Source organism: Micrasema longulum, unplaced genomic scaffold (assembly GCF_059751315.1).
Source record: "Micrasema longulum isolate JH-2025_06_02 unplaced genomic scaffold, ASM5975131v1 h1tg001322l, whole genome shotgun sequence".
In the NCBI taxonomy this organism is placed as follows: domain Eukaryota; kingdom Metazoa; phylum Arthropoda; class Insecta; order Trichoptera; family Brachycentridae; genus Micrasema; species Micrasema longulum.
In genome coordinates, this window is record NW_028278509.1 from 11,383 (window position 1) to 37,320 (window position 25,938).

Here is a 25,938-nt window from a genome sequence, read left to right on the forward strand (position 1 = left end):
ACTCAAGTCTGTGCTTGTACTGTGCTTGTACTATTAATCTGTGGTGTAAGCTGTCATTATGATTATATCAACATATCAACATCATAAGTGTTATGGTTATTTTGTTTGTCCTATTTTATAAAATACTGTATTGCACGTTTTCATTTATTGTTTTTAAATAAGCCTAGTAATATTTTTAGTAATCGAAACAATCTACATAGATGAAACATTAATAAATTAATGGGTGAAGATTTGAATAACTTTTTTCCTTCAATTTTCCCCCCGAGGTACAAAAGAAAACACAACACAAATAATGTAAGTTTACTTGTTTATCTGTCATATATGCTACGAGATATATAAACAGATTTTACATGCAATTATATTGTTTGCAGACTACTAATAAAATATCACTTTCACTGAAAAGGCCAGAGAATCTATTGGTAAATATATTTATAATTTTTTGAACTTTGTTTCTGTAAATTGTTTTAAAATTATTATTTACTTACTACGTAAAAGGTAAAAAAAATATGAAGTAAAGTGTATTTTGTTAAAAATTAATGATATTCAGCCAATATTGGATTGCCCTCTGCAATAAGAAATAAAAATATAGCATATTACAATACTCATGCATATATGTGTGTAAGAGATTATATTTCCTTGGTTATTTTTTCTAATGCATTTAAAATTAAAACCTATGTTAAAAACTCATTGATTCGTCGTAGTTGCTCTAAATCTAACATACTCTGGTACCATTCAAATATTTTTAATAGAAAATATTAAAACCTACAAATACATTTTAAATTACTTTAACATTGAGATGTTTATTTATTCACAGTACTTTATTTTATATTTTTGAGACACAAGTTTCAACTCCTTGGGACCTAAGTCCTGTGTTGAGTTGGGACGAATAATGAGGAACTGTATTGATATTAGTAACATATTTTTAACTTCCTTTAAAAATGAAATTCCCAAAAATAATTCAAGTTATGATGTTGCGCCTTGAATCCGCAGCCTATATTATGCAGGTTATGTGCAGTTCTGTATGTAGGCACATAAGAAATGTACACTATATGGTCAACTATAGTTGTATTATATATTATAATGTGCAACTGTGTGACCAATATTCAAAAGTAGATATATTTTTAATAATATGTATTACATTAAAATTTTTGTAATATTATAAATTTTGTATGATTAGTTATTTTATGTTCTGTACAATTTTTATGTAACAACATTTACAATAACAATATTATGTGGAAGCCTCTAATTGGACTTTATTATATGTATTTATAATATAATTGTATCTTATAGATTTATAAATGTCTGTTGGCTTTCCAATGAAATAAAATAAAAATAAAATAAAAGTAAAACTTCAGCCCTACGGGATTGGATACAAGAAATGTTTTCTTGCGCGCAGTAAAAGTTAGAGCATTAAATTGTACTGCAAAGTTTCTTAAAGAAACATTCAAAAAAATATAAAAAATCACGGGTGAGGATTCGATCGATATACACCTTATATATACAAAGTTTTTGGAGTTCTCTACAACTGGAAGCGTGGCGACTTCTGTAAACCGACTATTTGGTGGTCGGACGAAGTGGAGGTCTGAGGTCGGGGGTCCTGCAGCTGACTTTTGCGGGCAGAATGGGCCCGTACAGAGGACAGACGCAATCAATCATTTCTAGTCTTTGAGTAATAATATATAAGATATTAATATTACTACAATAACATTTTACTACTCAAATATATACAACCCTCACTTTGTATCGTCCTGTCCTTGTCTTTATAAATGAATTATAAGAAGTTCTTAGAGAGACTGTTGTTTTAGGCAACATTGAGTTTTCATTTGTTCTTTTAGGTTTATTTTTTGTTTCTTATATTAAAATATGTATACTGTGTATTTTTTATTGTGTAACGTAAAACTGATTAGATCACGTATCCCACACGCAGGCTATGCATATGTGGGGTTTTTTTTTATTTTTCTTTTTATTATATTTTTATGTAATGTTTGTATGCCATGTAATGTAAGAAAAAAAATCAATAAATAAAAAGAATAAAAAATAAATTGTCAAAATACTCAAATATTTAAATAATCATCAAGGAGTTTCCTACTCAAATCCCTCCCGCCAAGGAAAACCCAGTGTGTAATTTTTTTTCTGTGTCCAGGCAGATGAAAAATAAAGTTTTGTCTGTGAAATAGAACCACGGCGAGTGCTTTCGACTCAATTGCTAAACGGAACTGTGGTGGGAATCTGGAACAGAGGTCTGAAACTCAAACCCTGCTCTACTGCAACTTGTCTCCATTTTTTCACACGGTTATATACGACAGAGTAACTGAAATTCCCCCTAAAATTATAACTTTTATGTTATTCATATCATGTGCAGTCTAGCCCATTGATTGGCCTATTGCTTACAGTCTCAGTCAATCTAATAATCAGCCATGAGTTAATTATTTTTTGTAATAAATAACTAAATGCAAACATCTAATAAGTTTTCATTCTTTTGTTGTTAACCATAGAGAACTGTGATGGGTTTGATAATCATAAAATATCTAAAAAATGGCGACAGACCTTACACACAATACTTCTCCTGTGCAATAAGGCACGCACTGAAGTAGTGACTGGAGATTGCTTTGTTTTTTTATTACGATTTATATTATTATATTAAATATTTTGAAGATAGATATTTTTAGACACCACATATTTTGTGCCTAGATAGAAGGTAGCTACTATTTATAAACTGACTATTTCCCTAATCGACAACCTCACACACCCCTGATAAATGTATTATATGTTTCAATATATTGTTGCACTTATTACTAATTAGAGATATTCTCTTTCAGAGTACTCCGTTTCCAAGGCAACCACTTCAACTGCTATCCCAAGAGAGCAATATCATTCTTGACAATGGTGATGCTGACAAATTCAAATTCATCAAAGCTGTTCACAGCCTAAATATTTATCACAAACGACTAATAAAAAGCGTTGAAAATCAAAATGAAAATATGTCGCAAAAACCCAAGCCAAAAGCATCAATAAACACGCCGAAAAGTAAAGTTAAAAAACAAAAAAATACTATTTTAAATTATTTTAACTCGAGTTTTTCAGATAAAAATGATTCACCCAATCCTGTCATCAAAAGAAAAATTGAAGAAATTAGTACGAGAAGTAAAAAAATATCCGAACCGATAAATATGACTGTACCCATTTATGATCTGTGTGATGGTTCCGATTCTTCCACTTCAGATCATTGTGATTCATCCTTATTTTCTTGTAGAATTTCAAAAGAAAAAAACAATTTGTCTAAACGTAGTACAGATGTCACTAATGACAGTAATATTTGTCCTGATATATCCATGTCAATGAGTTGTTCTAAAACTGTACAAAGTTTGTCCGAACGCTGTCTCAAAAGTTCACCCATGGTTAGTAAACAATTCTTAGCATTTTCTACTCAGAAGACAAAACAGAAAAAGATATGTCCTCCATATAAGATTGTCAAAGGTATTTATTAAATCTATTTTCTTATTAATTTTTTTAATCTATCTACTTACACTTTTAATTCAATATCTCATTTATAAGTAAATTTATAGGCCCCTTGTAATTTAAAAAAAAAAAATACATTGAAAATAGGAATACTGTGCAAAATAAATAAATTAGATCATATTTTAGCCTGTGAGTAAAGTGCTTATTGACATCAGGGCATTTTTTTATCATTTCCGAGAGAAACGTGAGAAACTTGTTCAAAAAAGAACAAATCTTCGCAAATGGTAATGTCTACTGTACATAATTTTGGCTACATAGTTTCGACTATGCTACCAACATTACAAATTAAACACAGCGCTCGAATGTTAACTCGAATCTTAACTATCGAATTCAAAGTTTATGTTTTCATTGTCATTCAATTATTCAAAGCAACAAAAATATTGTTAGAATACAACTTTTTAATATTATTAAAATGCACAACCAACTACTTCACAAACATCATCGTCCTCAATTGTTGAATTGTAAAAATGCTTTTTGAATTAGATTTTTTATTTTTGATGACACTAAAATATAAATTTGCTGTTTTTTTTTATCAATCCTCAAAGAAGGGTCCTTAATAAATGGATACATTTTTTGGGAGTTTGGAATGTCAATTTTTTAAAACTCAATTACAGACATAATAATTACATTAAATAATTGTAAAAACAATAACACATAAAATAAGATTCTTTATTGAAAAACATTATTTTGAAAGATGTCCAATTCACCCATTTTGTTTTCAGATAGTCCATTTGCAGTTGATGCCTTTTCGTACGGAGAAATTCCTGGTGTCTCCATTTATTTCTTAACTCACTTTCATTCGGATCATTACATGGGGCTGAATAAATCTTTCAATAAACCTATTTACTGCACAAAGATAACAGGTAACAAGCCTACCTTTTATTATTCTAAAGGACTATTTATAATGAACATCCCAATACATTTGCAGATATAGAGCCTATGGGCAGTTGGGATTCTAGTTCATTGCTTACAATTATGGTAAATTTAAATTACAGGAGATAGCTATATGACAATGCTCATAGATGAATAGAATTATAGCAACTTTAATAGATTTCTGTATTTTTTTAATAAAATATTTCCTAAGCAAAGGTAGTATGTTTGTGTTTTAAAAAAATATTTATTATTGATTCAGACCATTGTCCATATAATAATGAACCAGATGCATTTGAAATAAAATCAAAATCACAAATATAAGATACAACAACAGAGCTTTTACAGAACATTCGACAACGTCAAAACAAGATGTGAACTTTATTTAGTGCTCATTTAAATTGTGGTAGACTTAAACTGAAAAAGTCCAAATTTTGTCTTGAGTTTACGATACGACAAAAACGGGACATTGGTGCATTGAGGCAATAGTTTGGTCTATGCCGATTGAGGAACAGCACTTCATTGTTTCTCAACTTACGGGTCGGAACATTAAACTTTATTTGTCACAGTAGTGATGGAAAAAGAGTCAATTTATATATGTTGAGGAGTGGACGAGGTGTGAAAAATACCTCATCCTAGGAGGAAAATTTAGAGTGGACTGTATTGTTGGGGAAGGAAGGTTGCGCAACTCCACTAACTTGCTGATGATGAGGCTTGACATGCGCTGGAACCTGGCTGGTGAACCTGGCAGTCGTCAGACACTGGCACAGCTTGTACGGAGCTTGCGGTCTAAATGGACACTGGCACAGCTCGCTTGTTGAAAGATTTGTTAAGCACTTCACTTGGTTGAGGTTCGATTAGTACTGCAATTTTAATGTTGTTACCGGCACTCACACGTAGAATTATTGTTGCATGGAGTGCGCTAGGAAATGAGAAGGACAGATAGGTATATATACATAGATTTAGTTGAGATTCGGTCCGAATAAAATATATAGCAATACTATTTATTCATTAAATCAACATCAATTTTGTGAAATCTGTTGATAGAAGTACTCTCCTAAAAACATAAGAGTGTAATTAATTTATACATACATTAATATTTAATCTTTTTGTTTTTCAATGTTATCATCGATATAGTAAACTCGAACTTTATGTACCAAAACTAGAAAATCAACTATTTACATAGTACATACCTACATATTTATTTCGATTATCCATAAAAAAAATATTTCAAAATTTTGGTACTAAAAATGCACGTATAGTTTTTTTCCACTTTTATTTATAGTTTTTACCAGTGACTGGGTTTTATCGTGCCTGACATCATCGGACTGGTGGGAGACTAAACAAATTTCTATGTTTTATACAAGTGCAAGCAGAATTTCTCAATCATGATTTTTGTTTATAATGTGAAAAAAATATGAACAAATAAATAAATATAATTATGGGAATAAAGGAGTTTAAATCAAAAGAATTTAAGCATAAAGTAATAACAATTATATTAATTGAAGTATTATGTAAATAAAACAGATGTAAAATATTATATATATATGAAATTTTATAGTAAAAATGCATTTAAATTTTACTAAAACTATAACAGGGGCCACGGTTGCCATGTCCTCGGGCCCAGTGTAATTAAGTGACTCTGAAAGCAAAACTGCAGGCTGTTAATTCTTACCTGATTCTGATCGTTTAACACACTTCGGGCGGGAAAGGTAATTTTACCCGTTTAGTGGATTGATGCTTAACAGCGGGAAGGGTAGAAATACCTTTTGCGTTGGCCTCATTTCAAAGGCAAAAAAGAAGGAACTATTCAATGTTTTTATATGAATATTATATACGAATCTCTCTTAACTATATGTACATAATTATCAAAAAGCAATGCAAATCTTCTTTTTTTATACAAAATATAAAATAAAATACAAAATATGTAATGTTATAAAATAGAAATCGAGTTTTACTTAAAAAATTTAACCATAATGATGTTGAATTAAAAATAAAATTTGGTTTGTAATTTTATAGCTTGAATATGCTGAGTTAGTATGTGGATCTTTTTATTTTTTTTCGTAGATATAGCGATTTCAAACAAATTAAAGAAATTTGCGCGGAACCTTTATTTTCGCCCGTCGCCAGCGGTCCGCAGGCGCAATACCTTTCCCGACCGAAGTGTGTTAATATGATCGTCTGACAACGTCGGTCATGACAAAACTTGGTCACCGGTAAAAATCATAATTTTAAAAATCATAAAAGTGTAATAAAATCATATACATATTTTTATTATTATAACTGAAATGCAGTTCCACCAGGAAATGTCAATAGAAAATTTCAATCTGACTTATAAATGTTTTAATCAATTTTCATTTGGAAATATATATTTTTTATGCCCTTATGCGGAGATAATTTTTCTCACATTGTTATACGAGTATAACTTATGCATTTTCCCTATATTATTTAGTCTATTAAAAATGAGTATTAATATGTTTCTTCATTTGTCTGTGTCAAGGCGGATGAAGAATACAGTTCTGTGTGAAATAGAACCAGAACCCTGAACGAATCTTTTGGACTCGATGGCTGCTTTCAGGTAAAAATCCTGAAAAAGGAAATCGAGTGGGGCTAAGTCGGCCTCGTAGTGTTGTGGTTGTAGTATTAACCTACCATGCTTGAGGTCCCGGGTTCGATTCCTGGCAGGGTCGATGTGAAATATTAGTTTTTAAAGTGGTTTAACTCTGCAATATGTCACTGTCTCTAAACTGGTACCTGAATCGTAAGACTCATCACCTTACCTTCATGTAACAGATGATCAAAGCTCCCTGTATTTGATATTCCGATGTAGTGTCCAATGCACCATTCTGGGTATAATGATGATGTTTTTTTATTAAGATCTTATCATTTTCTGAATCCGTAATAAATATGAATGTGAAATCTGTAATTGGTCTTATTTCTCTAAATTATTATTATGGATAACTTATATAGCGCCATTTTCATGCCATTATACCTTGTATTTTGTTAAAGACTGTATGATCTTGATTATAATAAATAATCATTTTTGTTTTAAGCGGACCTGTGCCAACAGAAACTGTATACAAAATCTAATATTATTAACATTTTGGAAGTTGGTAAAACTGTCCTAATTTGTGGAATCGAAGTTACTACAGTTGATGCCAATCAGTAAGTCTTGTGATAAAATTATATATTTAGTTATTTGTTGAAGGACTCAGTCATTTTTTTATTTTCTTTTATTCAGGAAACATACAGTACGGTTACATAGTTTTATATTTTACACAGTTAGACTTAACTCTAATGGACCAGTAAAGTTTCCATATTATATAATAATTATATGTAAGATTATCAATGAAAGTACAAAAAAAAGAAGGAAAAAAACATAAATGGAAGTTGTTTAAAAATTAAAATCAAAGTAAGAAAAGTTATTTAAAAGATTGTAGTTAGAATTTACAAATGGAAATAATATTAAAAATGAAAAAAAAAATTGTAAAAGTAATTAAAAGGTAAGAATTAAAATTAAGAATGAAAAACATGCTCAGATTTAAAAAAAAAAACATTTTCAAAAAGGAAAAACATAAATATACACATACGTATTTTAAGGGATTAAAAAAATGAGAAGAATCTTTTAATGAAATATATGACAATAAATTTAAGTCAATTTAAAGAACATCTTCAAAAATAATGACACATTATAGTAAGAGCACCAATATATTGATTTTATATACTTGTACATATACAATATAAGTAATTAAAAGTAGTTTAAAAGTATAAAAACGTGCAGCAGAGAAAAAAGAAAGAATAACAGGTATAGCAAGTAATCTTCAAAATTTGAAAGAGCAATATAATTTTAAATCAAAGGTAGTTGATAAAATTTCGTAAGAGCGATTTTAGCAGTAATGCAAATTTCAGTATTGAAATTTTATTAAAAATAACAATATTGATAGCCATATGGATTATATGCATGAACATAAAACATTTGATGCATGTTAAAACAAAGACGGGATTCTCCACTTCATATATAGAAACAAATGTAATGTAAAACATTAAAATAAAATAAAGACGACGGGCTGAAATTAAACTCAACATGGTTCCCGGAACTACACACTAAAAAAATGACAGGGAATGTGTCTACTACCGACTGCGACACGGTACAAATTACTATTATATATTCTACAAAACACACAGTTTACCCTGAAGATGGTAGCCGAAATGTCTGAACAAATCAAACTGGATCACCCGAAAAAGATACATGTTGAAGTATATTTCTGTTTTTTTTCCTTTTATGATTTATTTTATGGACTTAATCATTTTGCATATGAATATGTATTATCTCTACTTTGTACAATTTGTATAAACCTATTATTGGTTCTGAATCCATGCAGTATTTCTCAATGTCAACTATAAATATGTAGAATTGTCGGTTTTCTCAATAAATTCTAATTTTTACTCTCGCATTATTAATTCATTGCATTTTTAAAAATAAATAAATTTTGTGTTTTAGCTGTCCCGGATCAATTATGCTGGTGTTTAGTCTGCCATGTGGGAGAAACATTCTGCACTGTGGAGATTTCCGGGCCTCCCCTCTGATGGAATCCTATCCTGTTTTCTGGAATAAACAAATTGACACCGTGTACCTTGATACAACGTAAGTTAATTATTCTTCTATTGGAAAGCGGGCCAAAGCAGAGTTCGGACCTGCCAACCTCACGGCTTTTGGTATTGCCCACCATCGTACACTGCGCAAATATCGCGAGAAGCTTTGGCAGGTTTAATCCCTAGATTGAATGTGTCGAAATGTTTTTCGAGGTTTTGAAAATGCTCACTTTCGTCCGCTTGACATTCTGTTTTGAAGGCTTTTAATCTAATAAAATAAAAAATGTAACCAAAATTTTCTTTCGAATGACTTCTTTACTATTTTGTTTTCTTTTGGTGGTCATTTTTAAATTTGGAAAAAAACAGACACAACTAATGTTAATATAAAATACCTAACGTCACCGGCGGCTATTTTGTGTCGTGTGTCTTAACAAAGATAATAATTTTGACTAAGAGTACTGTTGAAAAATTCTTCAAAAATACAACAAACCATTTTGTTTTTTTTTTATTATTTTAGTTACTGCAACCCACGCTACAATTTCCCAACCCAGCACGAAAGTATTAACCAAGCAATTGCTATAATCCTAGAAAAGAAACAGTCCATGATCAGAGACGGGACACCTTTTACTAAACTGCTTATTGTTTGTGGGACTTACACCATAGGTAATTTCATATTTTGTCATTCTGGTGGTCAAAAGAACTGAGAAAAATGACTTAAGTTGATTAGTAAAAAAAAAAATCTGTTATAGTACCTTTCAACTAGGTTAGTGAAACCTTTAGAAATTATTTTTTGCCAGATTTTCTATAAATTTTAAAAGATAACAATATAAAAAAGTTTTTCACAAGAGATATTAGGCATTTTTTAACTTTGGTCTTTTTGCGGCTTATATATAAAAAAATAGTATAATATTTGGTTTATATATAAAAAAATATTGTGTATTCTGCTATAGAAGGAAACCTGTTCCAAGAAACATTATAGTTTTGATAGTAAATTGTTAAATATCATTGTTAAACCTGCAATATGGTCTAGATTTAAGGACTAGAATTTCCTTAGTAGGAGGGATTTGAATGGGAAACTCCTTGATGATTTTCTGAATGTTTAAGTTTGCTATTTACCATATTGATGTGTCCTATATTTTTTTGATAATTATTATTATGTTTCTAATCCTATGTAATATTTTTGGTGATATACTCGTATGTCTGTGTTAACTCATTACTCCTCCCAACCCAACACAGGACTTTTAATCCCATGGAGTTTGGACTTATGTCTCAAAAAATGTGTAATAAACTGTTTATAAGTAAATAAATAGCTGTTACATTTAAAAAAAAAGTTAAAGAGATAACTTAAACAATGTGCCTTTTGATGATGGATTTTTTAAACATATTTTTTTATTGACAACAAGAGTTAATCATAATTGACAGAAATCAAACTCATGAAGGATGGAACAGTAAAAATAATATATATACAATACTTAAACTCATTAAAATATCATTACATCAACTCATTAGTTAACCAGAAACACTTTCTTAGTGATCCTTAAGACAAACATAATTAAATTTAATATACTTTCATATAATTTTAAATTCTCTATCCTTACCTCTGTTTTGTATAAATACATTGAATTTCTTAATAAAGATACCAGTCTCAAAGATGTTGTAAAAGCGATGAAACCAGTCACTGGATTTTCCAAATTTGTGGATTTAAGTATCACTCGTCTTTTATTTCCATAATCGATTATTGTCTAGTTACTGTGATTTTATGTTTTTATAAACTATGTAGTTGTAACTAACTATGATAGAAAATAGGAATCATGATGTATTAGAATGGGGATCAAACATAAAATTTTTCAATAATTATCTGTTTTTAAAAAAACACGGACCTCAAAATCCATTCCTCTTTTTGATCTCTGAAAACCAAATCTTCAATAGAAAGTTCTCTTACTCGGCCTTAACGTCGAGGAAGGATTTGAATAAAAAACAAAGGAGTTGTAAAATATTTTTTTTATTTTTTTTATTTCAGGTAAAGAAAACTTCTTTGTGGGAATAGCAAATGAGTTTAAAATTGATGTGTGGGCTTCTGCAGAAAAAAATAAGATTTTAAAAGTCGCACTTGGTAAAGATTTTCAAGCCAAACAAGCCCAAAATTGTCAACTCCACGTTCTACCGATGAACAAACTTCATTATCACGTAAGAAATCATCATATCTGTTCAGAAAATATTATATAAGTAAAAATATACATATATAATATTATAGCCGGATTGTTTTTTTAGCTGTAGATTTTTGAAAGCATAGGCAATCTTTTTTGTCTGGGCCAGATTGACGATTTTTTCTGAGTTGCAAGCCGGAATATCAAAATAATCATCCACATATACAATTATTCGTGCAAATAAATATTACGCAGATTAAAACGCTCACATGTAAATGGCACTTAGTTAAAAGCAGTATCTTGTTACCATTGAATATGACATAATATTATTTGATGATAACAATAAAGGATAACGTCTTATAACCAATTTTGCAAAAAATCACATAAAGTTTGCTGATAGTATTACTTATCTAGGTACAGCAGAACTCCGTTTATCTGAACTCTAGTCATCTGAGTTGCTAAATATCTGGTTCATTATCAGGAAATAAAAAATAGGCACTGTTCATAAACAAGTTTGTTTGTCAAAGCAATTAACTTTACCGGACATATTTAAGCAAGATTTTAATGTGATTTTTGCTGCATTATTTCAAAAGCAATAAAAAAGTGATCTTAGACTAAATTTTACATTTTCTTTCAAAACCTTGCCTTAATTTAATGGTTAACCCAACAATCCGGATAACGTCTGGCACTCATTAATCTGGATAATTGGAGTTTTATTGTATTATGAAAAAAAAATACTTCTTTAAATCGTACACACATTTGACGTTTTGAGTTTATAAAAGAATTTTGGTATGATCTAAACTCTACATTTCCATGGGCCGGGGGTTGCCTACATGTGATACAAAGTGAGCACAGTAGCTTAATCACAAATAACTATCGACGTGCTTAAAAACATGCTAAGCATTTGAGCGATTACAATGAACAATAATGAACATGCTTAAGTTATCGCAGTCATAAGTCAACGCGTGTGTAATCTCTAAGTCAACGCTCGTGTCGGTTTATTTTTTGTTTTCCTCGTAAATAAATACAGTTCATTGTCGAAAAATCGGTGTTTACTATAAAAAATAATACAATATATTGCATTTGCAAGTAAGTAGTATCTAATAAAAAAAGTGAAAATTAAATTACAATTACTATGGCGACTGCTTTGCTTGACATTTGGCTTGCCAACCGCCGGCTTAATGCAATGAATAGCGTGATAAATAATAAATAAAAATAGTAGTTTCGGAATAAATAATTCCGGTGTAAATATTTTCCATATTTACACCGGTGAAATTTAAATATGTGATTGCGCAGCAAGATTATATGCCTCGAAATGTAAATATTTTGACATTTAAAATTAGGTGTTCACTTATGTTCCATTGTGATCGCGAATACGATAAACAACCATGGTGAGAAATTGATATCACTTCGCTTATTAGCACGTCGATAGTTATTTGTGATTGAGCTACTGGGTGGCCGAACCTATGTTTATTATCAATTATTTAGTAAAATTTCTTGGTTAAGGTTCATTATTCATTTGATGAAATTAAATGTTTATTAAATGACACATTGACCATTGCTTTCTTGACATCGTCAGACTGGTACGGTTTTCAAGACAATTAATATTAATGTTTTTTGAAGTTTAAGTTTAAGTTTATGTATATATTTGTCAGGATAAAGTAACCATAATTGTCAGTTAATGGCTGATAAATGCATAATTTTCTATTTGATTTTAGTTCCTCGATGATTATTTAAAAAGCTTGGGAAATAGCTTTTCTTATGTGATTGCATTCAAACCAAGCGGTTGGGAGTTATCTAAGGGAAGCCTTATCCAAAGAGGAAATGTTACTATTCATGGTAAATATACTATTGAGGTTCTTTCTTATAATACTGTAGCTGTGGACTGTGATGAAAGACGTTGCTTCTCTGTAGAGATTTATTCTTGGAAGATTAAAATTTAAATCGGGTTGGCTCTGGTACATCGGGGACCGATTAACACGACAGTGGTTTCGGGAGCTAGGCAAGCAAGACAGAAGCAAGAAAGAGAAAGAGAGCTGTCTTATATTGTCAGGTTTCTGGCACAAGTTGGTAAAGACAAATTTTCAAAAAATGCGATGTCTTCATAAATGGCATCAAATAATCTTTGTTTAAAAAGAATATTCAACTTGCCGTTTTATTTGAATTGTTGATTTGCAATGAAGTTTTAACTTGAAAAGTGTAATATCTCACAACTAGTAAAATGTAGTTACCAACATGTGACAGAAACCCGACGATATAGCCTCTGTGCGTAGCTCCACATATAAACCAAAATATGCATCTATTGCACTGGAACCTACTCACATACAAAGTGACGCACTTATCTCCACTCGATTTCCATATTAAATTTGGAAGTACAAATTATTCTAAATCTATTTTATATATTTTTATCGGTATTCGTAGTATGTGATATTTCCCTATTTTTATGCACTGTGTGAGGCAATCCAATCAGCAATGTGTTTGCATTAAATCCTTTTTTATTTAAACTTTACGACTAATCAGATTTCACATTATTTTATAGGTATACCATACAGCGAGCATTCCAGCTTCTCAGAACTGCAGCGATTCATTAAATTCCTACAGCCGAAAGCAATCATACCTACAGTTATAGGAAATGGTGGTTGTGATGGTATGCAGGTTAGTAAAAACTATGATAATAACCGTTTCTCTTTTACATTTTCTGTAATGTAATTAAGATGTATGTAAATATTATGTGGCGTTTTATCTTTTTTTTTTAATGAAAAATAATGGGACTACTTACTGCTATTTTTTTTATTTTTTATAAATATTGCAATATTTTAAATCCAAAAGAAAAAATATTTTTTTAATACTTTTTTCCAAACTTTTTCTTTTTTTACTACGACAGGTTAGAAAAATGGTTTCAGAAATGAATTTCTCGTCCTTGGTTTATATGAAAATGGTACCAAACTCGATCTAGTAGCTACACTAAGCGCCCTTGAGGTATTATATTACGAAAATGGCGCTATATAAGTTATTCATAATTATTATTACACTGTTTTTCTCAATCTTAAGTATAATTTCCTTTCCAGCAGGGTAGTTTTAGACTTGAATAAATTGCCAAGCCTAGTTGTCCATTCTGTTTCGGTCAACCAGTTAAAAAACCATTTGTATGCTTTTTTGAAGGAAGAAGAACGCAGACAGAAAGCAGTACACGAGAAATAGGCGTATCAGGAAAGTCTGCCTGCCTATAATGAATAATAATATTAATAATTATAAAATAATGTATATTCCTGTCCCTTTTCAGTAAGTGACAGGGCGCTAGATAGTTGTAATTTAATTATTTTTACAAGTACCACACCAAAGCATTGTTATCTAGAGCTGCCCGCCAAGTTCCTCTGAATGTCCAGTTTAAGATCAGTCAGATGTGTTGTCATTGGCTAAATTCACAATTACTATGCGTAATAAAATAATACTGTGCAGTCCACAAGAAGTATTCCAGCTCCTGGCTATCGAAGATCTTAAAACACTACTTTTTAAATTGGTCCTTCGAGCCAGATTTCAGAGACAATTATAATATAAGAATGATTGAAAAAATTTATATGTACGAGTACATAATTTTTTTTTTATGATTTACCTATTTTTTTTCAATTTCGGCGCCATTTCAAATGTTTGTAAATAAATGAATGATAGAAAATAGGAATCAGGTTGTGATACATCGAGCGGGGTTCATACCTCGAACCTCTGATCGGTGATGCTACCAAGGGTACACAATTTGGTTCTGCTGTCGTTCCTCTTTTATTTAATTCTGGCAAACTGTTTTTAATGTTAGTGTTGTCTATTATTGTTGTTATCTAGATTTTATATTTTTTGTTTCTAATTATTTGAGAAGTCATTGGCTACTGTTTTTTTATTTATATGTCGTGGGTATACAAGGAAAACCGGTTAACTGCAAAAAGCCAGTTTTGCGTAAATTGAATTTTAAAGTTTGGTTGTTCAAAAAAAAAGTTTTTTTTTTAAATATTTATTATTCATGAAACATATTTTTATACATTACAGAATTTATATGAAATAAAAAGAAACGGAATTTCGAGAAAACAAATAATTAAGTAAGATAAGAAAAATAAATCCGCATTTAGCTGATTTTCCTTGTGAAGAAGTTTGTGCTGTTTGAGTTAGCCGGCGACATTGTCTAACTGAATTTGAGTTGTATCAAATTAAACACTGTCTTCATCTTAAGATAAAGCATTTATCACATTAGCAGAAGTGGAAAGACTCCTGTACCAATGATGGAATTCTTCGGGAATGACTCCTGTTTTGCATAACTTCAACAAGTCTTTTTAAACATAGTTTTTCGCTGTAGTAAGGTTTACTTCAATGAAAACTAGCTTAACTCACCTAGTAGTTGTTTTTATTTGTAATAAAAACTTTGGATGTGATATTGTTTTAGTAACGAAAACCAGACAAAGACACTTTACCGTTTTTCCTTGTATATTAATTATTAAAATATAAACTTTAACTAAAAATAATCACTTAAAATCATTTAATTGATTTTCTTTGTAAAGATTTTAGAAAAAATTATAAATATACATTTTTACTTGCTCTACAACTGTCTGAAACTCAATTAATGGCGGTAATATCATGTAACCGATTATACCTGCAGATAGAGGATAAAAATTTTAAGTTAATGGTATTCATAACTCAAATATGCCAAAAACGTAGTTAACCGGTTTTCCTTGTATACCGATGATTTGTTATTAATTTTATTGTGAAGATTTCAATTAAACATCTGGTCATATTACACAATTTCCTTTTGGCTATTTTAGTAATGTTCACACACACACATCTTTCATTAAACTGTGCAATGCAGATTCATAACTTCAAAATTAGCATGTCATTTTTTCATCTTTCAGAAATACTTTTCCTGCTGGGTAGGCGATGGAGAAAATAGTCAAAAGAGAGTCAGTGATTATTTCAAAGTACTAAAACCATAAATTTATTTACCCATTTATACAAAAAAATATAATTTTACGTTCTTACATAAAAAAACATTTTTGGATTCTAATGTAAAAATATATTTTCACATTCTAATGCAAAAACATATTTATTTCACTCAGCTGTAAGAATGTATTTCTTACATTCTAATGTAAAAATGTTTTTTTACTTATGTCAAAATACATTTTTATGTAAAACAAATCAAACAAATCTGAGGCCACTGTCTACTTGTTATGCAGTTTTAAACTGTGCTAGAAAATAGGAATCAAAGTATAATGGAGCCCCGGAGTGAACCTCAGACCTGTGATCTATAGTCAACGACTACCCTGGGACCATAACCCAACTAAAATTGAACCAGATTTGTTTTTTTTTATTTGAATGTAAAATAGCTGTCATTTTTGTAGGATCCCACTCAAAATTTTGACTAGCCAGAAATCAAAGATTTTTAACCATCAGTTTAACCACTGAGGGTTTTATGTTAAAATAGGCAAAATAAGTTGTTTTGTTCTTGCTTTTTTCATGCAAAAAAATTGTCAATTTTGACAAATACAACAATAATTTAACTTTCAACTTTGTTTGATGTAACTGGCCCCTAAGCCATATTATGTTATTTTGTTACCATTTAAAATTTATATCGAATATGTAGTTACCTATTTGATAATTATTTACCACATTCTTATTTGTGCCATGAGAACATAAATATTACATTTTTATAATCAAATATGATTGTTTATTTTTAATATTTTTTGTATGAATAATGTTTAGGAAGATTTTGTAATAAAATAGTTATGACATTTTATTTAAGATCCTCAACATAAAAAATAATATAAAATAGGTTGATAACACAATTATAATTGTAATATTGATGTAAGTATACTTGATATTGAAATAGCTAAGCTAGAAATAAAATATAATATGTTCTCTAACTTCATTATGAATTCATGGCAGATTAATTTATTGTTGTCTATCTCACTTTTATACTCGATGCAAATCAATATATTTTTCTCGAACTCACTTATGTATTCAATGTAATTAAAATTTGTTGTTCTATAATTCACATATTCATATTTTAAGAGCAATAAAGGATCTGGAACATTTTGCACTGATCTTTCAAAATATGTATAAACAACAGTTAGTCTTTTTTGAAGTTAGCTCCGTTTGCCATCCAATTCTCGATCTCTTCAACCCTGTTGAAAAAATAATGAATTAAGTTCATGATTTCAAAAAATGCTAATTAATGAAAGTCGCAATGAGAGGCTTCCTCGAAATTGATCTCTCAATTTTTTACCCCTTTTCCTACCTTAATATTTTATATTCTTACATCCGACAAGTATGATTACACGAAACCTCTTTCACAGCACAAAAAGGAAATAAAATTTTAAAAATCCCTACCTCGAGAAAATTCTTATTGGATAAGTGAATTGATATTAAAAGGGAATAAAAAATGCTATATTGCCATAGACTAATAGATCGTCGTTTGTTTTGCATAACAATAATTTGAATACGGAATAAATAACTCCGCGTTTGACATCAGAGGTTTTTCTCTGCCAGTTCTCCCGATTAGTTCGTTTACGGTAAGCAAACCGGATATCCTTCACAGCTCTCTTATCATTGGTTGGTTCATATGAACCAGTGACGCCGTTTAAAGTAGTGCATTTTTATTAAAATATTTTTTCATATTATTTTACAATTTAATGCTCCAATTTTTACCGCACACAAGAAATCATTTTTGTGTATCCAATTTCCCATAGGGCTGAAGTTCATCATTGTGATAGTGAACAATCTTTGTTACGATTTTTGATGTCACGTTATATTTCAATAGGTCGATAAAATGCAAGTTAAGTATGCAGAAATGTTTCTGATTGTCGGTTCTATCCATAACACGAAGACAACATATCTATGCAAAATCTATTCTAATTAAAATATTTGAATTCATAAAATCAAAATAGATTTGCTAAAAAGTAAGATTAAAAAAGTTTATTTCTCCTATTATCAACAAAGCGTTTTTGTTTTATTGACTGATCGATTTAAGAAAAAAAAATAAGGTAGAATAAACAGTATCCAATTTCATTGACATCCCAAATTGATTTTTATACAAGAAAACCTATCCAGCATTGTTCTTTTTTCTTCTTCGTTTTTTCATGGCCTTTTCACATCTCAACTTGGGTGTTCTGGCATTGTTCTTTTTTAAGCATACTTTTTAAAAACTGTACTGCATAGAAGGTACCACTGTGTAAAAAAATGTTTCAGTGTAGTCAAATTATAATGAATAGCCACAGATATATATTTAAAAAAATCAAAAAGATTGTTTTTGATTCTTACGTTCTCGGCACAATCGTTAAGTTTTCTGCTCCATTCTCAGTAATAAGAACGTCATCTTCTATGCGGACTCCTCCAGATCCACGAAAGTTTGCAAGTTTTTCAGTATTGAAAAACTTGGCTTGCTCAGGGTTACCCAGAGCAGCATCCAGCAACTAAAAATCAAAACACAAGATGTTAACCAAACAAAAAGCTAAAGCACATCATGGCTGACTCCGGCCTATTACAAGAAACCTACTGTATCTATAAAGTAACATCCCGGTTCCACAGTTAGTACCATGCCGGCCTGGAGCCTCCTGGCCGTACGCAGCCTCGCCAGGGGGCCCTGCGGCCGAGAGGGACAGTGCGGCAAGTAGCCCCCAACATCGTGCACATCCAAACCCAACAAGTGACCCAAGCCATGGGGCTGCAGAATTCCGTGAATTCCGGCCTGTAAATCAGAAAAGTGTGGTTATTTTAAAGTCACTCCATAATGTATAATAAAAACTAAATCATCATGGCGATGTAAAGAAGAGTGCCCCAGTATCCAAGTTTTGCGAAAAATTACTTTTCATAGATATAAGGTTAAGACACGCAAGCTACTGGACGAGGTTTGTGGAGCGGGAATTTCAAAACTGTTCCGACATATTCATCGCCCGCTCTGATGGAAATCTTTTATATTATAAACAAATATTGTACTTAAAATTATTCAGAAATGTCACATTTCAACAATTTTCAGAGAATATTTTAATCCAAACTTTTTGGTCTTTTATCTTCCCCATAAAGTATCAGTCCATAAATTCGAAAATGTCTAAAGATTGTTACCGCGTATGGGGCTTGATTTTTTAGACCGGCAAAGATAGTTCCCGCTGGGATTTAGTGAACTAACAAACTAGCTAAAGAGATCACTGGTTATTCCAAATTTGTGGATTTATAGGTCACTCATCTTTTATTTCTTAATAACAACAATGAACTTCCGCTAAGAATCATTACAAACAATAGGAATATTTTAATTGTGAAAAGAATATACTTCTTTATTTATTGTGTACGCAGATAATTGGAAGAATTCCATTAGCAATTTGGTAAGGTATCCAAAATAAAACACTTTGATTTAATTTCATTTTACTTTCAGTTTTAAAACATACACGTTTATATATGTATGTGACACGTTTTATCTTGTTAGGACATTATCAAACTGATTGAAATATTTACAAAGTATCCTTGTATACTAACATTATTGTTAGCAACAGCAGTTATCTGCTGTTTAATGATGTAGATGTATAATAGCGCTAATAGTTTATGTGGGTATTTAAGTATTGAGGATCTTTATGTAGACCAAGAAAAGTAGAGTAATTTTAAATCAATTAGGGTATATTAGTGCATTTTACTAGGTACATTAAGGGTATATTGGAAAAGCCCATCCATTATTTCAAATATTTATAGGGGTGCAGCTTTTAAGTTAATTTGATAATTCAATTTTAATATTAATTTAATTTACAAAGGTTTATTTTGAAAAATACTCTACATTAGTGTCCTATTGAATTATGAATTAAATAAAGTTAATATTTATATTACATAACTTTCATGTATTATGAATGAGATAATGTTGTAACATTATCTCTTTCATAATAATGTATTATACTTTATTATTTTTTGCTCATAAGGTTTCTGTGACTATTTCAATTCAATAGTTAACAAAAAATACATCTTTCCGTCATAACATAAACTTTTAGTTAGCTAGGCTAGTAAAACTTTCACTAAATATTCATCAGCGGATATTCTACAAACTTCAAAAGAAAACGTTCTGGAACCATTTATTGTAAATGAGATAAAGGGTATTTTTCACTTGGATCTTTTCTCCACTAGCGCTCATATGCTTCACCCAAAAAATTGAATTCTGGGCCATTTTCAATCGGTCGTGCTGTGCTATAAATTGGAAATCAAGTTGTGGTAGAACGGGTTTGCGTCTCTGACTTCTGTGCTGCGAGTCTCACTACCGCAAAACCACTGATGTTATGGTACAATAATATTCAAGCACTAGTTTAGTCATGACGATATTTGAAAATTCATATTGGTCACATTTTTATGTACTTACTTTGATCATATCTTCTACATTCCCCTTGAGGAGTCCCCCAACTCGCAGATATTCCAGCATGACTCGATTAGCGAGAAGGTGCATATCTGGCCACAACGCTCCTGGCTTTGCCTCTCTAAAAATATAGTCATAATGAAATCATAATTAAAAATACATCAGAGGTGGAGAAAAATAGAGCTATCACACTATAGGCGTATAGAGATGCCATGGAATAATTAGTTGAAAATATACAGTTTTTGCAGTCAGGAGTGTGGTAAAACGGGAAGTACTGATTTTTCGACATCATTCCTTTATCCACACCTAATGGCGCATAGACAGTGCGTATCAGACAGCGTATCTTGATCATTCGATGCATGAATGCAAGATAATCAGACTTATGCTTCAGGTGCAGTCCAAGGAGCACGATATATTGCAGTAAAAACGTTAACCTTGCCAGAAATCGAACCTGGGACCTTACACATGATAGGCAACCAGTACACCATGAGGCAGAGTAATCTCCACTGATTTCCATTTCCAGGAATTTTACCTGAGAGTAGCCATCAAGTCAAAAACACTTCTTGAGTTCTGGTTCTATTTTTTTACGAGTTTCACACGCAGGAGTATATAAAAAATCAAATAGACTTTCTTTCAAAGTAATTTGAATGTTTCTCTAATGGTTTTTTCGAAGGATTTTTTTTAGATTCTTCTTTTAGCAACAACACTCTCGAGTAGTTACCTGATTACAGCATTCCTCGCTTCAAGAACAGCATTGTAAATCAGCTTTTGGTCTTCTGTGAATTTTCCGTTGGCGGGGAAAGTGCATGTTATATCCGCTGCATATCCTGCGTAGTTAGCTCCCATGTCATACAAACTAAAAATACACCCCAAGAATTTTTTATACAGTACAATTATTTCTTTTATCCTTTACCAAATATGTACACAGAATAAGAAGTTACTCTATTCAGAAATCTGCCATCTCAATAAAAAAAAATTACCAATTTAGAATAATGTTTTTATTTAAAGAACCATGAGAGCATCAAAACATGTTTTTTAGATATTTTCAATAATTACCACATATCTCCATTTACAATCTGGCGGGAGTTGGGGGCTCCTGCATGCCCATAGTGAAGAATGGCAGAATTTTCTCCAGAGCCACAAATACAAGTATACGATACATGTCGACAGCCACCTTGCTCATAGCACCAGTGAAGGAAGACCGACTCACACTGATACTCCGTACGACCTGGCTTAGCGTATAACATAACCTGAAAGACATAAATATATTAGAGTATTTTTGGAATTATTTTTTTTAGTAATTTATCTACATACAGCAGACTCCCCTCCCGTTTTACACATATTTAAATAATCAAAATAATATGACTCCTGAAATATTTTTTTTAAACACAAGTTTTTCTAATAATGAAATTAAAAAATCAATTCAGTTTATCAAAACATAAAATTTCGATATTGTTTATTTACGACTGCAGAGATGGTACTAATGTATAGAAAAGTTAAAAAATTGAAACTAAAAAAATGATTCGACAAAATGTTTTCAACTATAAAGAATTCCACTTCCTACTCAAATAGTGTGACATAAACACCTTATTGGCTAATTATCAAAAAACAAAATTAAACTAAAATAAATAGATGATTTATGTGCATATTGGAATTATAAATAATATGTAAGTATTATTTATCACTAATTATTTATTAAGTATTTATTTATCACTAAGCATTATACATTATATAAGTCTATAAAATTATATAAGCCATTGAAAATATCTAAAAAATCATTCATACGTAGGTCATGGTTAGTTTTATTCAAGTAATGTTTTGTCAGTTGGTTCCTGCTGATTTATTCAATTTTATCACAATACGCAAATGACAAATAAAACCAATATTTGAACTTTAAATTTTACAATTTTCCATGTTGAGTCATTTAACTACATACATTTTGCCTAAAATCATTAAAATTGTGATTTCACACAAAAATTAACAATATTTTGAAAATATTTTCTTGAACTCGTTTTTCTACTTTCAACTAGTTATCCATTCTATTATATATTGCATTAGTATGAACTATGCAGTCATTAAAGCCACTTAAACACGATTATCTTACCTTTTTGTGAGCATCTGAAGACACCTTAACCACATAACGCATTACTTCCTTTTCAAAATCAGTCTTTATAACTCTCCTATAACCAAATACAAAAAATTGGTTATTATTTCATAAAAGTATCCACGGGATATATATTATATTACGTATACTAATTGAGTTCCCTGAATTTAGTAAAAAAATATAACCAACTGCAAAATAATATACGTTTTCATTATTAAATTATGAAAAGTATTGAAAAAATGTAAAAATGAACTGCAGAATTATCAGCAAAATTAAGAAAAATTTCTCCAAAACAGATTAACATCGTAGGGAAGAGCATTATTTGTTTAGGTACTTATTGTTATCATGCATTAATAACTTTTTCTTTTTATCGAATATGTAAGAAGTAAACATGAAACTAAATAAGTAAGGTAAAGTAAACTAAATAGGTAGAGTAAAATTGAATCAGGTTGTGGTACCATGGCTAGTGTTGTGAATCAGAGGTCCGAAATTAGAACCCTACTATAGCCCAACTCTATTACCATTTTCTAACAGTGGGTTATTTACAACTCGTTGAATAGAGTCCCCAAAATTTTAATATTTGGGTAAATTATAAGAATGCTGTATTTCTTTATTTAGAAAAAACTAGTTACTAAACTTATTAGTGAATTTTTAAATTAAATTATTTTTAATTGCTACAAGAAACTATTAATATTTTTATTTACTCTCCTCGGCCTCGATTACAATTAAAAGGAAGTTATCAGAGTTATCTTCGACTGTCTATAAAGAAAAACCGATATTCTGTACTAAAATGAGTATATTTTCATGAACATTTAAAGTTTCTTCATCGGTAACCTATAATTGAACATGTTTAGAAGAAAAAAGTGTATGTTTATTCTGCTTTTCATACAGTAAACTTAATTTTACTTTGTAGATAAAATTGAAGATAAATGTTAACTTCCCATTGTAATCGGGGCTCTGGGGGGCAATTACAATCGGAAGATATGGCAGCCATACCTTCAAATTACGAAAATACACCCGTATCTTCAAGTTTTGAGGTAAGTACATTGATATGTACTGAGTGCACCTATATTTCTGATTGCGATTTATTTACATTTTAAATCTTTACGTTCTTATTACTTTAAAATTGTAAAAAAAGTGATATTTCCCAATTTCTGGCTAGTAAAAATATAATTATTTCTGTTGATGACATGTTGTTTGAAAATGCACTATGGTGTTAAATGAAAATAAAATAGAATATAATAATGAATTATCCTTTTGTTTTATTTTACCAAGTGGGGTTTTACCCAGTGATTTTGTCATTAGATAGTTTAAAAAAACAAATATATTGTACTTTTAAAAATAAATATAATCAATTCAGACGAATCAAAATACTCACAGTTCTGAAATAGTAGGGAATAAGATTTCATTATCCACGGTGAACCTACAAAAAGATATTATAATCTTAGTAAATAAAATCAAAATTACTATACATGGAATGATAATAGCTCTCTTAAACTTAAAAATAATTGTTTTTATTTCATGTCGACGGTAAAAAGGCTAAATGACTCATCAGCCATAAATGAATCAATCAATCAGCCATAAGTGAATGTTGTGTGGTGTGTTGTAAAAATATAAGGGTTATTTATGATTATTTTGAATCGATTCCAAAAAAAGGCCTAGGTAAGACAGATGGGAAAATATACACTAAAAACAGATTTTAATATAAACCTAAACGACAATTTGTAAAAATAAGTTTAATTTTGTGTTATGTGTCGATATTACGAACTTCGTACAAGAGGGTTTGTGATGTAAACACCAAAAAATACGTACAACCTCTATGGGTGTCAGCTCATACGATGCAGCTTAAAATTCTGATAAAAGTGGTATATATATATATATATATATTATGTAACTCAATTTTATAAACAGTACATTAGAACCAGTGATTTTGTCGTCAATTTTATGTTTTATAAATAAATCAAAGCCTTACATTACTACAAATTATTCCTGTTTATACAAACAATATAATTAGTTAATCAGTCTTGAAAATAATATAGCCCTCTATTGACAATAATATTAAGCATCTCATTGATAACCTCACATTTAAAAAATAAATAAAAATGTTCACCGCTACATGAAAAAAAATGTTCAAAAACTGTTAGTACCGGCCATCGTCTGGCAATTGTGACGGCCGTCCTGAAAATGGCGGCAACGCTGTTTGACTTTCTGCTCACAATCTACCTTTTCTAGTAAACCTGCGCTATCTGATATAAGATTCAGCAAAGCGAGTAGGCGGACGAAAGAATAAGAGTGCAGTCTGACATTAAATCCCAGCATAAGAAGTTATTTCTTCAATATTTGTGCTTTTTTTCACTTATTAAAATTACAAAACAAAATATTACTTACTTATTAATTCCATCAAATGTGGCTTCCTTTGCAGTCAGACAACTGTCGGAATTCAACCCTTTCTGAAAAATTTAACACATTAATTTTGACCTGATTAGAAGCCTAAAGCCAGACTTTATTTATTTTTCGATAACAAGGTTTTCATGGTCCTGTTTTCAATATGTATCTTTTTTGGGTGATCCCGTGTAAGTTGGATTCGTTCCGACTACTATTGCAGGAGCCATCTTCAGGGTAAACCATGTGTTTTGTAGAAAAAGCATGTGTTTATTTTAATGTTACCTATGCGTTTGTGTTAATATGTGTTTATGTATTGAGCTGCCAAAGATGTGATAGAGAGTAGGTACATTGGACAAACAGGGTGCACTGCAAATAAAAAAATTGACGAACATAAAAGAGCGTGTAAATGAAAATTCTTCAATAGCGGAAACTTTACAAACACAGGACATCTTTTCGCCTTTGAACTATAGATTTTGCCTGATTTAGAGGTTAAAGTCACCTTACGATTAAAATTTTACTATAATTACTTGCTTTAAGGTTGGCGATCAACAGGAAAAAAGCATAGTAAAAAATACGGATCTTTTTAATTTCTATAAATGGCATTACCAACATTATAATAAATGCAATGAATAGGTGGATTTATATAATTTAATTCATTACCAACCGAACAAAATGTCTTTTCTGAGACATTGAATATTGTAAATGAAATTTATGAACTAAATTATTGATTATTAGGTTATAAACACTAAAAGAATCTTTGAAAAACCCTTTGTATGTACATTGTACAGCACGTTAATCCGATATTTCTCCTGAGTGATAATACCCTGTTTTATGACTTTTGATGTATTTTTATAACATACCAATGTTAGAAGTTTCTTGACTTTCTTGTTTTCCAGCACATCAGCAATCTGAAAGACGAATAAATATTTATTTATAACTAGTATCTCAACAGGGACATGTAG

General features: G+C 30.4%; 2 protein-coding genes across 5 annotated transcripts; one reads left to right on the plus strand and one right to left on the minus strand.

Moving 5' to 3' along the window:
- LOC148275883 (uncharacterized) lies at positions 1 to 17,199 on the plus strand. 4 transcript variants are annotated; one of them, XM_088235076.1, is made up of 12 exons: positions 1 to 95; positions 180 to 294; positions 372 to 419; positions 2,820 to 3,477; positions 4,242 to 4,382; positions 7,443 to 7,554; positions 8,891 to 9,034; positions 9,500 to 9,645; positions 11,003 to 11,169; positions 12,848 to 12,968; positions 13,669 to 13,784; positions 16,019 to 17,199. In XM_088235076.1, exons 2-12 carry the CDS (start codon positions 220 to 222, stop codon positions 16,097 to 16,099), a joined length of 1,809 nt encoding a protein of 602 aa, XP_088091202.1. In that variant the 5' UTR covers positions 1 to 95; positions 180 to 219; the 3' UTR covers positions 16,100 to 17,199. The 4 variants fall into 4 exon arrangements, 2 of the variants coding, with proteins under 2 accessions (XP_088091202.1, XP_088091203.1); XM_088235077.1 differs by lacking the exon at positions 372 to 419 and having other exon boundaries at positions 13 to 294; XR_015823919.1 differs by lacking the exons at positions 9,500 to 9,645; positions 16,019 to 17,199 and having other exon boundaries at positions 1 to 294.
- Dip-C (dipeptidase C) lies at positions 17,100 to 25,938 on the minus strand (the record flags this gene model as incomplete). The annotated part of the gene is made up of 10 exons (XM_088235079.1): positions 17,100 to 17,287; positions 18,423 to 18,574; positions 18,658 to 18,849; positions 20,494 to 20,608; positions 21,209 to 21,343; positions 21,544 to 21,737; positions 22,592 to 22,667; positions 23,970 to 24,014; positions 24,980 to 25,041; positions 25,837 to 25,938. Coding segments are annotated over 10 exons (1,128 nt in total), but the record flags the coding sequence as incomplete, so codon positions are not given.

What these genes read in the sequence shown, in the direction of transcription:
- LOC148275883 (XM_088235076.1), top strand. Translation starts at nt 220, where the DNA reads ATGGGTGAAGATTTGAATAACTTTTTTCCTTCAATTTTCCCCCCGAGG. An exon ending in AAAGGCCAGAGAATCTATTG is followed by an intron (nt 420 to 2,819) that starts GTAAATATATTT and finishes ATTCTCTTTCAG; the next exon opens with AGTACTCCGTTTCCAAGGCA. An exon ending in TCCATATAAGATTGTCAAAG is followed by an intron (nt 3,478 to 4,241) that starts GTATTTATTAAA and finishes TTTTGTTTTCAG; the next exon opens with ATAGTCCATTTGCAGTTGAT.